At 47.1% G+C, this 14280-nt stretch overlaps 2 protein-coding genes across 2 annotated transcripts in view; one reads left to right on the top strand and one right to left on the bottom strand.

The window, feature by feature from the left end:
• LOC132572129 (zinc finger protein OZF-like) overlaps window positions 1–14280 on the top strand; it is a 1123325-nt gene that overhangs the window by 170382 nt on the left and 938663 nt on the right. The window lies entirely within an intron of this gene.
• Window positions 1808–14280, bottom strand: part of LOC132570933 (zinc finger protein 420-like) — a 55978-nt gene continuing 43505 nt past the window's right edge. The window contains exons 7-9 of the mRNA XM_060237569.1: window positions 4045–5022; window positions 3250–3762; window positions 1808–1829 (exon numbers count right to left, since the gene is read on the bottom strand). Of these exons, the coding sequence (XP_060093552.1) occupies window positions 1808–1829; window positions 3250–3762; window positions 4045–5022 (1513 nt within the window). The remainder of the gene's footprint in view (window positions 1830–3249; window positions 3763–4044; window positions 5023–14280) is intronic.

Here is a 14280-nt window from a genome sequence, read left to right as displayed (position 1 = left end):
AAGGGAGACCACACTTGCCCATAAGAAGAAAATGGAGTCCACACTTGCCCATTGGGAATTATATCATAATGCTGCTGTTTCAATCAATGGTGCAGTCTCATTTGGAACACTGTGTACAATTCGGGTCTACGCACCTCAAAAAACATACCATGGCATTAGAAAAAGTGCAGGAAAGGGTAACTAGGTTGATTAAAGGTTTGGAACACTTTCCCTATGAAGAAAGGGTAAAACACTTGGGGCTCTTCAGCTTTGAAAAACGTCGACTGAGGGGTAACATGAGGTTTTCAAGATTATGCATGGAAGAGAGAAGGTAGAGACAGAAGTACTTTTCTGCCTTTCTCGCGATGCAAGAACTCGTGGGTACTCAAAGAAATTGTTGAGCAATCAGCTTAGAATGGATAAAAGTCCTTCACCCAAAGGATGAGTAACACATGGAATTCACTGCTATAGGAGGTGGTGGCAGTAAAAGCACAGATGGCTTCAAGAGGGGACTGGATCAACATGTGGAGCAGAGGACCATCAGTGCCTATTAGCTGCAAGGTATAGATGGAACTCTCTGTCTGGGGCAAGTGATGCTTTGTATTCTTGGTCCTTTGGGGGGGCAACAGTGGGAGGACTTGTAGTGTCCTGGCCCCACTGGTGGACCTCCTGATGGCACCTGTTGGGGGGGGAGGTTTGCCACTGTGTGACAATGCAGTGTTGGAATGGATGGGCCATTGGCCTGATCCAACATGGCTTCTCTTATGTGACTCAGAGTGTTGGACTGGAGGGGCCATTGGCCTGATCCAACATGGCTTCTCTTATGTTCTAATATATAAAGAATAATCAATACTGATAATAAAAGGCAGAGATTAATGCAGTCATGAATTTATGTGGATAGTTACATACATAACTATATAAAACAATACAGGTGGAAATATAGATATGAATACATGAATATATGTAAATAGTAGTTATACTATTTACATATTCACATATATTCATATATATTCAACATAAGAGAAGCCATGTTGAATCAGGCCAATGGCCCATCCAGTCCAACACTCTGTGTCACAGAAGAACATAAGAGAAGCCATGTTTGATCAGGGCCATGGCCCATCCAGTCCAACACTCTGTGTCACATAAGAACATAAAAGAAGCCCTGTTGGATCAGGCCAGTGGTCCATCCAGTCCAACACTCTGTATCACACAGTGGCCAAAATACGCACACACACAATACATTCACATATATTCATGTATACTATAATAGTAATTATACGAATATATATATGCGGATACATGTATATGCTTTTAGTAACTGACCATTCATTAGCACTGATAATACTAACAAGAAAACCGCTTGGTTGTTTCTGAATCAGAGATCTAAAACCCAACCATTGCCAGGGACTTGTACCTGACAATGATTCTTCCACCTAGCGATCCCATTGCCCATCCTTGCTTCCTTCTCCGTGGGATGTTTTTGAGGGTTTGAACATGGCTAATATTCTTTTCACAGTTCGCGCGCTTGTAACATTTGTTCCTGAGTAGGGTAAGGTTTCTTGGATAGACTCAAGTCTTTTGAAGCAGTTTACATCTTTTCCTTTCTTTTAATGGTCTGTAGTTGTCTTTTGGGTGTGAAAGAGGTAAAAACCTCTTTCTGCAAGCTAAGCAGTTACATAGATGCTTCAAGGGTGGGCTCCTCGATGCAGTAGAAAAGAAGAGTACTGCTCTAATGGAGTCTCTTCCAATGCTCCAAACATGAAAACTGTGTCTTCCCTGCGTGGATTCTTAGATGCCATCGAAGGGTGCCTCTGCAACAGAATCACTTCTACAGTCTGTGAATTTCTTCCCTAGAGAGGTTGCATAGATTTTTCAAAATTGTCCAAATGACTGAATCTCTTTTAACAATCTGAGCACTCCAAAGGTTTCTCTCCTGTTTGGGATCTTTGATGGCCCCAGAAGGCAGGACCAGAACCAATGGGTTGAAATTAAATCAAAAAAGAGTTTCCGGCTCAACATTAGGAAGAACTTCCTGACCGTTAGAGCGATTCCTCAGTGGAACAGGCTCCCCTTCAGGAGGTGGTGGGCTCTCCTTCCTTGGAGGTCTTTAAAAAGGCTAGATGGCCATCTGAAAGTGATGAAGATCCTGTGAATTTAGGGCGGAGGGGTTTGTGAGTTTCCTGAATTGTGCAGGGGGTTGGACTAGATGACCCTGGAAGTCTCTTCCAGCTCTACGATACTATGATGTCGCTGAAGATGGCCACTCACACTGAATCTCTTTCCACAATTTGAGCATTTTCTCTCATGTACAGATTATTCAATGCAGTAGGCTGCCCACATTCTTCTGGGGCGTATCCCATCATCAGCTCCCTTTGCGTCATCTGGACCTCTGGGATGACAGCTGCCACTGTGGTAAGGGAGGGTGATGGGCCAATAGCTCATCAGCACGTTCAGTTGGGGAGGAGTCTCATTCATTGGGATGATGTCCCTGTGTCATGAAAGCCTCCATCATGGCCACTCACAATTCCAGGCGCAGCAAAGGCAGCATCTGACATTGAGCATTCAAAGGCTTCTACCCTATGTGTGTTCTCTGATGTTCTTGAAGATTCTCCCTCAGACTGAATCTCTTTCAGCACTCTAGAGCAGCCAAAAGGCTTCTCCCCTGTGTGGGTTATCTGATGCTGTTGAAGATCGCCATTCTGACTAAATCTCTTTCCACACTCTGAGCACTCAAAAGGTTTCTCCTCTGTGTGGGTTCTATAATGTTTGTGAAGATTGCTACTTGTACTGAATCTTTTTCCACACACTGAGCATTCAAAAGGTTTCTCCCCTGTGTGGGTTCTCTGATGCTTTTGAAGATCACCACGTGAACCAAATCTCTTTCCACACTCTGAGCATTCAAAAGGCTTCTCCCCTGTGTGGATTCTCTGATGTGTTTGAAGGTTGCCACTCCGATTAAATCTCTTTCCACACTCTGAGCATTCAAAAGGCTTCTCTCCTGTGTGGATTCTCTGATGCTTCTGAAGACTTCCACTCCACATGAATCTCTTTCCACACTCTGAACACTCAAAAGCCTTCTCCCCTGTGTGGGTCTTCTGATGACACTGAAGACTGCCACTCATACAAAATATCTGTCCACCCAGTGAAAATTCACAAGATTTCTCCCCTGTGTGGGTTCTCTGGTGCTCTTGAAGATTATCACTCATAATGAATCTCTTTCCACACTCTGAGAATTCAAAAGGCTTCTCCCCTGTGTGGGTTCTCTGATGCCTTTGAAGATGTCCACTCATACTAAATCTCTTTCCACACACCAAGCATTCAAAAGGCTTTTCCCCTGTGTGGGTTCTCTGATGCGTTTGAAGACTGCCACTCTGACTGAATCTCTTTCCACACACTGAGCATTCAAAAGGCTTCTCCCCTGTGTGGGTTCTCTGATGCTTTTGAAGACTGCCACTCTGACTGAATCTCTTTCCACACGTTGAGCATTCAAAAGGCTTCTCCCCTGTGTGGGTTCTTTGATGCATTTGAAGACTGCCACTCTGACTGAATCTCTTTCCACACTCTGAACATTCAAAAGGCTTCTCCCCTGTGTGGGTTCTTTGATGCATTTGAAGACTGCCACTCTCACTGCATCTCTTTCCACACACTGAACATTCAAAAGGCTTCTCCCCTGTGTGGGTTCTCTGATGTGTTTGAAGACTGCCACTCTGAATGAATCTCTTCCCACACTCTGAGCATTCAAAAGGCTTCTCCCCTGTGTGGATTCTTTGATGCTTCTGAAGACTTCCACTCCACACGAATCTCTTTCCACACTCCAAGCATTCAAAAGGCTTCTCCCCTTTGTGGATTCTCTGATGTGTTTGAAGACTGGCACTCCACATGAATCTCTTTCCACACTCTGAGCATTCAATAGGCTTCTCCCCTGTGTGGATTCTCTGATGCCTTTGAAGATCCCAACTCGTACTAAATCTCTTTCTACACTCTGAGCATTCAAAAGGCTTCTCCCCTGTGTGGGTTCCTTGATGCATTTGAAGACTGCCACTCTCACTGCATCTCTTTCCACACATTGAACCATCAAAAGGCTTCTCCCCTGTATGGGTTCTCTGATGACTTTGAAGATTGCCACTCTGACTGAATCTCTTTCCACACTCCAAGCATTCAAAAGGCTTCTCCCCTGTGTGGGTTCTCTGATGACTTTGAAGACTGCCACTTGTACAAAGTCTCTTTCCACACTCCAAGCATTCAAAAGGCTTCTCCCCTGTGTGGGTTCTCTGATGATATTGAAGACTGCCACTTGCACTAAATCTCTTTCCACACTCCAAGCATTCAAAAGGCTTCTCCCCTTTGTGGGTTCTCTGATGCCTTTGAAGACTGCCACTCCACATGAATCTCTTTCCACACTCTGAGCATTCAAAAGGCTTCTCCCCTGTGTGGGTTCTCTGATGATTTTGAAGACTGCCACTCCACAGGAATCTCATTCCAAACTCTGAGCATTCAAAAGGTTTCTCCCTGTTGTGGGTTCTCTGATGCTTTTGAAGATCGCCACTCGTACTAAATCTCTTTCCACACTCCAAGCATTCAAAAGGCTTCTCCCCTTTGTGGGTTCTCTGATGTGTTTGAAGACTGGCACTCCACATGAATCTCTTTCCACACTCTGAGCATTCAAAAGGCTTCTCCCCTGTGTGGATTCTCTGATGCCTTTGAAGATCCCAACTCGTGCTAAATCTCTTTCCACACTCCCAGCATTCAAAAGGCTTCTCCCCTGTGTGGGTTCTCTGATGCGTTTCAAGATGGCCATTCCGATTGAATCTCTTTCCACACTCTGAGCATTCAAAAGGCTTCTCCCCTGTGTGGGTCTTCTGATGATATTGAAGACTGCCACTCTGACTGAATCTCTTTCCACACACTGAGCATTCAAAAGGCTTCTCTCCTGTGTGGGTTCTCTGATGCTTTTGAAGACTGCCACTCTGACTGAATCTCTTTCCACACACTGAGCATTCAAAAGGCTTCTCTCCTGTGTGGGTTCTTTGATGCTTTTGAAGACTGCCACTCGTACTAAATCTCTTTGCACACTCCAAGCATTCAAAAGGCTTCTCCCATGTGTGGGTCTTCTGATGATATTGAAGACTGCCACTCATACCAAATCTCTGTCCACACTTTGAGTATTCAAAAGGTTTCTCCCCTGTGTGAGTTTTCTGATGCTGCTTAATATTATCACTGAGACTGAATTTATGTTTTGTCTCTGAGCATTCAGGTGTCCCCTGTTTCTTTATTCTTTGATGTGCAAGAAGCTGTGATCTATTTCTGAAATACTTTCTGCACTGAATGGATTTGCTTGCTTTCATTTTCCTGTGCTTTGGAAAATATATATTCCACTGTCTTCCGTCACGCTTCTCAGCCATATAGCCACCTTTCTTTCTCTTCACTGTGATTTGATTCCTGACATTTTTGTTAAAGTCTTCATTTTTAACTCCATCTGGCATTTCCTGATGAAGTTTCTCACCCTCCTCATTCCTCTGATCATCCTCTGCTGGAATAAAGAGAGAGAAACTGTTAGCACTTGGGAAGGCTGGTAAGACCAAAAGGGATCTATGGGACTGCAGGAGGAAAGGACTGATGGCCCTTTGGCTTCATCCAGCTGGACTGATCTCAGCCACCCCTCCACCTTCCCCCAAGAATATCTGGTATTTAAGGATACCTCCCCCACCCATGAAGAACTTCAGCTGAACTCTTTCCCAGAAGGAGTTTCTGAGCCTCCAGATTAAGGCCTCTCTCCCTCCTTACCCACCAGCCTCTATGATTGTTCCAGACCAAATGTGGCTCAGAAGGGAATCAGGAATCTCATATGGTTATTTCTGGCCTGTTCTCTTGACATAAGAGTGAAGGTCACTCACTCTGAACCAACTCATTTGGGAAGGAGACATGCTCTTGGGAGCCTCTAGAACAGCGTTTCCCAAACTTTTTCCCACTGTGGCCCGATTATTTTTACACTTCTCCTTCGTGGCCCACTAAAATTTGGGAGTGGAGCCAGGAGACTTTGAGGGTGGAGGCGGGAGAAAGGAAATGATGTACAAACAAGACTAAAACTATTGCAATGTTTTGTTTACGAAAAGTAGTAGAATAGTGGGATTTTGCGTTGCAATTTTTAAAATAAAACATCAATAAAAAAGCACAAGGATCACACAGCAGAAAACTAAAACGATAAAATGCTCAGCCTGGGAAAACATGAAATGGCAGGGGGGGAAGGAGAGAGGGGGTAGAGAGAGAGAAAGACAGAAAGAGAGAAAGAAAGGAAAACATGAAATGGCAGCCTGGGAAAACATGAGGTGGCAGGGCATTTCAATCTTCTTCCCACCCACTCCACCCCACTCTACTCAGATTAGCAATGGCAAGGGAGGGAGGGAGGGAGATAGGGGAAAAGACTAACTGACAGAGAGAGAGAGGAAGGGGAGTGGGAAATAAAGCAAATACGGAATAACAGACAGACAGACAGAAAAAAAGTAAGAAAGAACGAAAGGGAGGGAAGGGGAGAGAGTTGGAAACAGAGAAAAAAGAAAGAATGAGAAAGGAAATAGGAAGGAAGAAAAAGGGAGGGAAGGAGTGAAAGAAAGGAGGGACAAAAGGAAGAAAGAAAGAAAGAAAGAAAGAAAGAAAGAAAGAAAGAAAGAAAGAAAGAAAGAAAGAAAGAAAGAAAGAAAGAAAGAAAGAAAGAGAAAAATGGAAAGAAACGGGATGGGAGCAACACCTTTTAAACTGCTGACTCTAGCAGCACAAGCAGGCCTGGGTCCCCTGACCTCAGCTGGCCAAGGGAAGTAGGCCTAGTTCCGCCCCCCCCCCCCGCTTCCTCCTCCCTTCCCCCCCAAGGTCAGTTTCAGGCTGGTTAAGGCGCCCCTCCCCCCACTAGGCGAGGAAAATGTACTGAGCTCTCACTCAGAGCGGGTGCAGGCTGTCAGCAGGTTGAACGTATGTCCGAAAAGGACACCACTGCTGCTCTCTCCCCCGCACTTCCTGGATGGGAAGGGAGCATGGGGGAGGGAGCAGCAGCAGCAGCCTTTTCGGACGTTCGTTTGACCTGCCCCTGCGCTGAGTGAGAGTTCAGCGGCATTTTCCCCGCCGGGGAGGGGGGGAAGGGCGCCTTAACCAGCCTGAAACTGACCTGTGGGGGGAGGGAGGAAGGGAGGAGTCAAGAGGGGGGTGCAACGCTGTGGGGAGGAGGTGCGGGGATGGCAGGCCACCGGTGGCCCCGCGACCTGGCACTGAGGCCGGCATGGCCCAGTGCTGGGTCCTGACCCTGCAGCTGGGAAACACCGCTCTAGAAGAACCCTGCAATCTGTCTTCAAATGCAAGGCCGTTCTCTTTCTCCGCCAGTTTCTTTTATACTTTTGGCTTCTTTTGCAGAGAGAGAGGAAGACAGAGAGAGAGAAAGAAATTAAAGACTAAAAATTCTTCTGGAAGGTCAGCACCACAGTCCAGATCAAAGCCCGGAATCTGAACCAGTATATGCAGAATAGCATAGAATCCTAGTTCCTCCAAGGGTTACAGATATTTTCACATGGTCTGGTGTGATTTGTGGGTGTTCTTAATTTGAGCCTCCCTGCAGTTCACATCATCATTTCTTTTAAGGCCAGATCCCAGAATGTGGTCATTGGTTAATCGTGAGAATCTTTATCCTGTCCTGCAAACAGGAGGGTGAGGGGATGAGGATGCTCAGGGGTGGTCCGATGCCCCATGGCTCCTAAGGCAGACTCACTGCCTGGCACCCTCCCCCACAGCTCCTTGCCCCCCCTCCCCGCCGAGACTCCTCCTCCCCTACTTCCCTTCCCCACCCCATGCCGATTTCAATGTCGGAACTGGCTCTAGCGCCACGTTCTGGCTATCGAAAGCCCTCCCTCCGCCGATCACTTGATCAGCAGGTAAAACCGCACCACGGGGCCGTGCTCACAATCTGTCAGGACCAGCCTCCTGAAAAGGCGGCCCTGCTGCCGCTGACTCCTCCCCTCCCCACTTCCTGAATGGGAGAGGCATTGAAATTGACATGGGGTGGGGAAGGAAGGGAGGAGGAGGCAGGGGGCAATGTAGGCCTTTGCCTTGGAGGAGGGGGGGAGGTCAAATTTGCCACTGCTGCCCTGCTGGCGCCCTAGGCAACCGCCCAGTTTGCCTAGTGGGAGTGCCAGCACTGCAGATGCTGGAAAATTCCATCCAGAAGGACCTCTGATTGGGTCATTCATACCACCTGATCCTAGAGAGACAGAAACTATAATATGGGCATGGATGAGAGGGAAGCCAGGCTAACTTCATGCTCCTGGGATGCTAGTACACCTGCATGTTTCCTTGCTGCATCATGATGACTACATCTCTCTGCAGTACATTAGGCTCCAGTTGCAATACTGATGCTGCAACAAGAAATGCCGTTTAGGTGCTTAGAATAGTTAGCTTTTATTTATTTATTTATTTATTTGATTCGATTTGATTTATATCCTGCCCTACCCCACTGAAGCGGGCTCAGAGCGGCTTACAACACGGAGATTCTAACAATAAAATTCAAATTTTAAATACAATAACAATTTATATAATTAAGAGATTAAAACATTAAAATACATTAAAAATCAGTACATCAATCCAGCACTACGCTATCTATCAACTTCCTTCAGTATTTTGGTAGTTTTGGTGGTTTTGATACCGGTCAGTTATAGGCCAACCGGAAGAGGAATGTCTGACAGGCCCTGCGGAATTGTCCAATATCCCGCAGGGCCCTGACCTCCTCCGGTATCTGGTTCCACAAGCAAGGAGCTGTTATTGAGAAGGCCCTGTCCCTGGTTGACTTCAACCGGGCCTCCTTTGGCCCGGGGATTACGAGCAGATTTTGGGAGCCAGAACGCAGCACTCTCTGGGGAACATATGGGAAGAGACGGTCCCTAAGGTAGGCAGGTCCTAGACCATATAGGGCTTTAAAGGTAATAACCAGCACCTTGTACCGGACTCGGTATATTATTGGCAGCCAGTGCAGCCCCCGAAGGCCCGGCTGAATGTGCTCCCGTCTAGGGAGCCCTAGTAGCAGCCGAGAGGCGGCATTCTGCACTAGCTGCAACTTCCGGGTTCGACACAGGGGCAGCCCCATGTAGAGGGCATTACAGTAATCCAACCTTGAGGTGACCGTTGCATGGATCACTGTTGCTAGATCGTCCCGCTCCAGGAAGGGAGCCAACTGCCTCGCCCGCCTAAGATGAAAAAATGCGGACTTAGCAGTGGCTGCTACCTGGGCCTCCATAGTTAAGGCAGGCTCAAGTAGTACCCCCAAGCTCCTGACCCTGTGCGCCATTGTCAGTGGCACACCGTCAAGGGCTGGAAGGGGAATTCCCCCCCCCCCCCAGACTGCGGCGACCCAAGCAAAGGACCTCTGTCTTCGCTGGATTTAGTTTCAGCCTACTCAGCCTGAGCCATCTAGCCACGGCTTGTAATGCCCGGTCCAGGTTTTCTGGGACATAGTCGGGCCGTCCGTCCATGAGTAGATAGAGCTGGGTGTCATCAGCGTACTGGTGGCAACCCAGCCCATGCCTCCAGGCAATCTGGGCAAGGGGGCGCATGTAAATGTTAAATAACATTGGTGAAAGAACTGCCCCCTGAGGCACCCCACAATCCAGCGCGTGCCTCTGGGACTGCTCACCCCCAATTGCCACCCTTTGTCCCCGACCATCAAGGAACGAGGAAAGCCACTGTAAGGCCAATCCCTGAATCCCGTCGGCGATTTTTGTTTCACTGTTGCTGAGCTGCAGAAACTGTGCCGTTATGTGATGTCTTATTTTTAAATCCTTAATATACTTTATTTTTAAAAGGGGTCTGTGGAAAGGAAGGACTGCATCAGTGCTTAGATCTTGTGGCCTTTTCTTACATGCCCAAGGAAATGCGACTGCCACTTTGAGGTCAGGAAGCAACTTTAGCCAAGGTTTGTGGAGGGGTTTTTTTTATGCCATCCTCTGGGCTTGCAACAAGGGTGGTCCTGAATCCCCTACATTTTGTAGGGGGTTGGACTAGATGACCCTGGAGGCTAGTTCCAATTCTATGATTCTATGAACACGTGAAGTTTCCTTACATTGAATCAGACCCCTGGTCCCTTGGAGCCAGTATCATCTACCCAGTCCAGCATTGGCTCTCCAGGGTCTCAGGCAGAGTCTTTCATTTCACCTCCTACCTGATCCTTTTCATTGGAGATGCTGGGGACTGAACCTGGGACCTTTTGCTTGCAAAGGAGATGCTCTGCCAGGGAGCTGCAGCCCCGCCCCAAGTGGTGGGAAGGGGGTCAAAATGATGCATCGCTATTCAATATTTGGATTCATTCCACCTCACAATGGCAGCAAGTTGCTACTTTGGCACCCATGAAAGATCCTTACCCAGAGAGGCCACGTTCCCATAGTTAAGAACATAAGAACATAAGAGAAGCCATGTTGGATCAGGCCAACGGCCCATCAAGTCCAACACTCTGTGTCACACAGTGGCAAAAAATGTTATATACACACATACACTGTGGCTAATAGCCACTGATGGACCTGTGCTCCATACACTGTGGCTAATAGCCACTGATGGACCTGTGCTCCATATTTTTATCTAAACCCCTCTTGAAGGTGGCTATACTTGTGGCCGCCACCACCTCCTGTGGCAGTGAATTCCACATGTTAATCACCCTTTGGGTGAAGAAGTACTTCCTTTTATCCGTCTTAACCTGTCTGCTCAGCAATTTCATCGAATGCCCACGAGTTCTTGTATTGTGAGAAAGGGAGAAAAGTACTTCTTTCTCTACTTTCTCCATTCCATGCATTATCTTGTAAACCTCTATCATGTCACCCCGCAGTCGACGTTTCTCCAAGCTAAAGAGTCCCAAGCGTTTCAACCTTTCTTCATAGGGAAAGTGCTCCAGCCCTTTAATCATTCTAGTTGCCCTTCTCTGCACCTTCTCTAAAGCTATAATATCCTTTTTGAGGTGCGGCGACCAGAACTGCACACAGTACTCCAAATGAGACCGCACCATCGATTTATACAGGGGCATTATGATACTGGCTGATTTGTTTTCAATTCCCTTCCTAATAATTCCCAGCATGGCATTGGCCTTTTTTATTGCAAACGCACACTGTCTTGACACTTTCAGTGAGTTATCTATCATGACCCCAAGATCTCTCTCTTGATCAGTCTCTGCCAGTTCACACCCCATCAACTTGTATTTGTAGCTGGGATTCTTAGCCCCAATGTGCATTACTTTGCACTTGGCCACATTGAACCGCATCTGCCACGTTGACGCCCACTCACCCAGCCTCAACAGATCCCTTTGGAGTTCCTCACAATCCTCTCTGGTTCTCACCACCCTGAACAATTTAGTGTCATCCGCAAACTTGGCCACTTCACTGCTCACTCCGAACTCTAAATCATTTATGAACAAGTTAAAAAGCATGGGACCCAGTACCGAGCCCTGCGGCACCCCACTGCTTACCGTCCTCCACTGCGAAGACTGCCCATTTATACTCACTCTCTGCTTCCTATTACTCAGCCAGTTTTTGATCCACAAGAGGACCTGTCCTTTTACTCCATGATTCTCAAGCTTTCTAAGGAGCCTTTGATGAGGAACTTTATCAAAAGCTTTCTGGAAGTCAAGGTAAACAACATCTATCGGGTCTCCTTTGTCCACATGTTTGTTCACCCCCTCAAAGAAATGCAACAGGTTAGTGAGGCAAGATCTTCCCTTGCAGAACCCATGCTGAGTCTTCCTCAATAACCCGTGTTCATCAATGTGCCTACTCATTCTGTCCTTGATAATGGTTTCTACCAACTTTCCCGGTATTGAAGTCAGACTGACTGGCCTGTAGTTTCCCGGATCTCCTCTGGAACCTTTTTTAAAGATGGGGGTGACATTTGCTACCTTCCAGTCCTCAGGAATGGAGGCAGATTTCAATGAAAGATTACAGATTTTTGTTAGAAGATCCACAAGTTCAACTTTGAGTTCCTTCAGAACTCTCGGATGTATGCCATCCGGACCCGGTGACTTATTAGTTTTTAATTTGTCTATCAGTTGTAGGACCTCCTCATTTGTCACCTCAATCTGACTCAGGTCTTTCAACACCCCTTCCAAAATTAGTGGTTCTGGGGCGGGCAAAAAGTTCTCGTCTTCTACAGTGAAGACGGAGGCAAAAAATTCATTTAGCTTTTCAGCCATTTCCCTATCCTCCTTCAGTAATCCTTTTACCCCATGGTCATCCAAGGGCCCCACTGCCTCCCTGGCTGGTTTCCTACTTCTAATATATTTGAAGAAAGTTTTATTGTTGGTCTTTATGTTTTTTGCAATATGCTCCTCATAGTCCCTTTTTGCCTGCCTGATCACAGTCTTGCATTTGATTTGCCACAGCCTGTGTTCCCTTTTACTAATCTCACTTGGACTGGTTTTCCACCGCTTAAAGGAGTCCTTCTTACCTTTTACAGCTTCCATTACTTTGTTTGTTAACCACGCAGGCCTTTTCTTATGCCTGTTTGTGCCTTTCCTAACTTGTGGTATGTATTTTATCTGAGCTTCTAGGATTATAGTTTTAAATAGCGTCCAAGCTTTCTCAAGGGTTTTGACCGTATGTACCTTTCCTTTCAGTTTCTTCCTCACATGCCTCCTCATCTCAGTGTATTTACCCCTTTTAAAGTTAAACGTGGTTGTGGTGGTCTTTTTGGACAACTCCCTATTTATACAAACGGTGAAATCAATAACATTATGGTCACTGCTCCCAAGCGGCGCAATCACTTTTACATCTCTCACCAAGTCTTGGGCATTACTTAGGACCAAATCCAGGATCGCCCCACCCCTGGTAGGTTCTGAGACCATCTGCTCCATAGCACAGTCATTGAGAGCATCAAGAAACTCAATCTCTTTCTCTCGACCAGAACACATATTGACCCAATCAATCTGCGGGTAGTTAAAATCACCTATTACAACACAGTTTTTACGTTTAGCCGCTATCTTTAAGCCTTCCATCATATTATAATCGTCCTCTCTCTTTTGATTTGGTGGGCGATAACAAACTCCCATAGTTAAATTTCCTTTTGGGCCCTCTATTTCAACCCAAAGCATTTCTAAAAGTGAATCTAATTCTCTGATCTCAGCCTTACTGGACCGTATATCCTCTCTGACATACAGAGCCACCCCACCTCCAACCCTTCCCTCCCTATCCTTCCGATATAGCTTATATCCAGGAATCACCGTGTCCCACTGGTTCTCCTCATTCCACCAAGTTTCTGAAATTCCCACAATGTCTATGTTTTCTCCCAGCACTAAACATTCCAATTCACCAATTTTACTTTGAACACTTCTAGCATTTGCATACAAACATCTATAATTTCCCAGGCGAGCTAGGCCCGCCACCTTCCTCCTGCCGCCTCGAGACACTGGCAGACAGTCCATATTGTTTGTCACCTTCACAGTGGACAACTCCGGTCCGTTACCCGGTAGAAAAATAGCAGCTAACCCTTCATCTCTTTGAGACGAGTCCTCCCGAACCAGAGACATTTCATCTCCTGTCGGCTTTCCCCCAAGATTTAGTTTAAAAACTGCTCTGCCACCTTTTTGATTTTAAGCGCCAGCAGCCTGGTTCCATCCGGGGACAAGTGGAGACCGTCTCTTTTGTACAGCTCCCGCTTGTTCCAGAAAGCATCCCAGTGCCTAACAAACTTAAACCCTTCCTCCTTACACCATCGTCTCATCCACACATTGAGACTTCTAATTTGTGCCTGTCTCTCCTGCCCTGCACGTGGAACAGGTAGCACTTCCGAGAAGGCTACCTTGGAGGTCCTGGCCTTAAGTCTCCCGCCCAGCAGCCTAAATTTTTCCTCCAGGACCTCACGACTGCATTTCCCCACATCGTTGGTGCCAACATGCACCACGACCACAGGCTCCTCCCCAGCACTGTCTATCAGTCTATCTACTACACGCGTAATGTCCGCTACCTTCGCACCAGGCAGGCAAGTCACCATACGGTCAGTACGCGGTTTCGCCACCCGGCTGTCTACTTGCCTAATGATCGAATCACCAACTACCAATACCCCCCCTCTCCCCCTGCTCAGGGATGGTTCCTTGGCGCGAAAGGATTCCCGCTCACCAACCGAAGAAGAGGTCCCTTCTGAGGGCGCATTCCCCTTATCCTCAGCACGGTGCCCTGTTCCCTCTCGACCCTCACGCTCTCTGGCAGCAACGGGGCTGCTACGTTCAGAGCGGGGCTCATCTAATACGCCCCCGAGAGTCTTCCCCAAGTGCCTAACTGACCGTCTCTGCTTCTCCAG

This window comes from Heteronotia binoei, chromosome 5 (assembly GCF_032191835.1).
Source record: "Heteronotia binoei isolate CCM8104 ecotype False Entrance Well chromosome 5, APGP_CSIRO_Hbin_v1, whole genome shotgun sequence".
Classification (NCBI taxonomy): Eukaryota; Metazoa; Chordata; class Lepidosauria; order Squamata; family Gekkonidae; genus Heteronotia; species Heteronotia binoei.
This window is presented reverse-complemented; position numbering and strand designations above follow the sequence as displayed.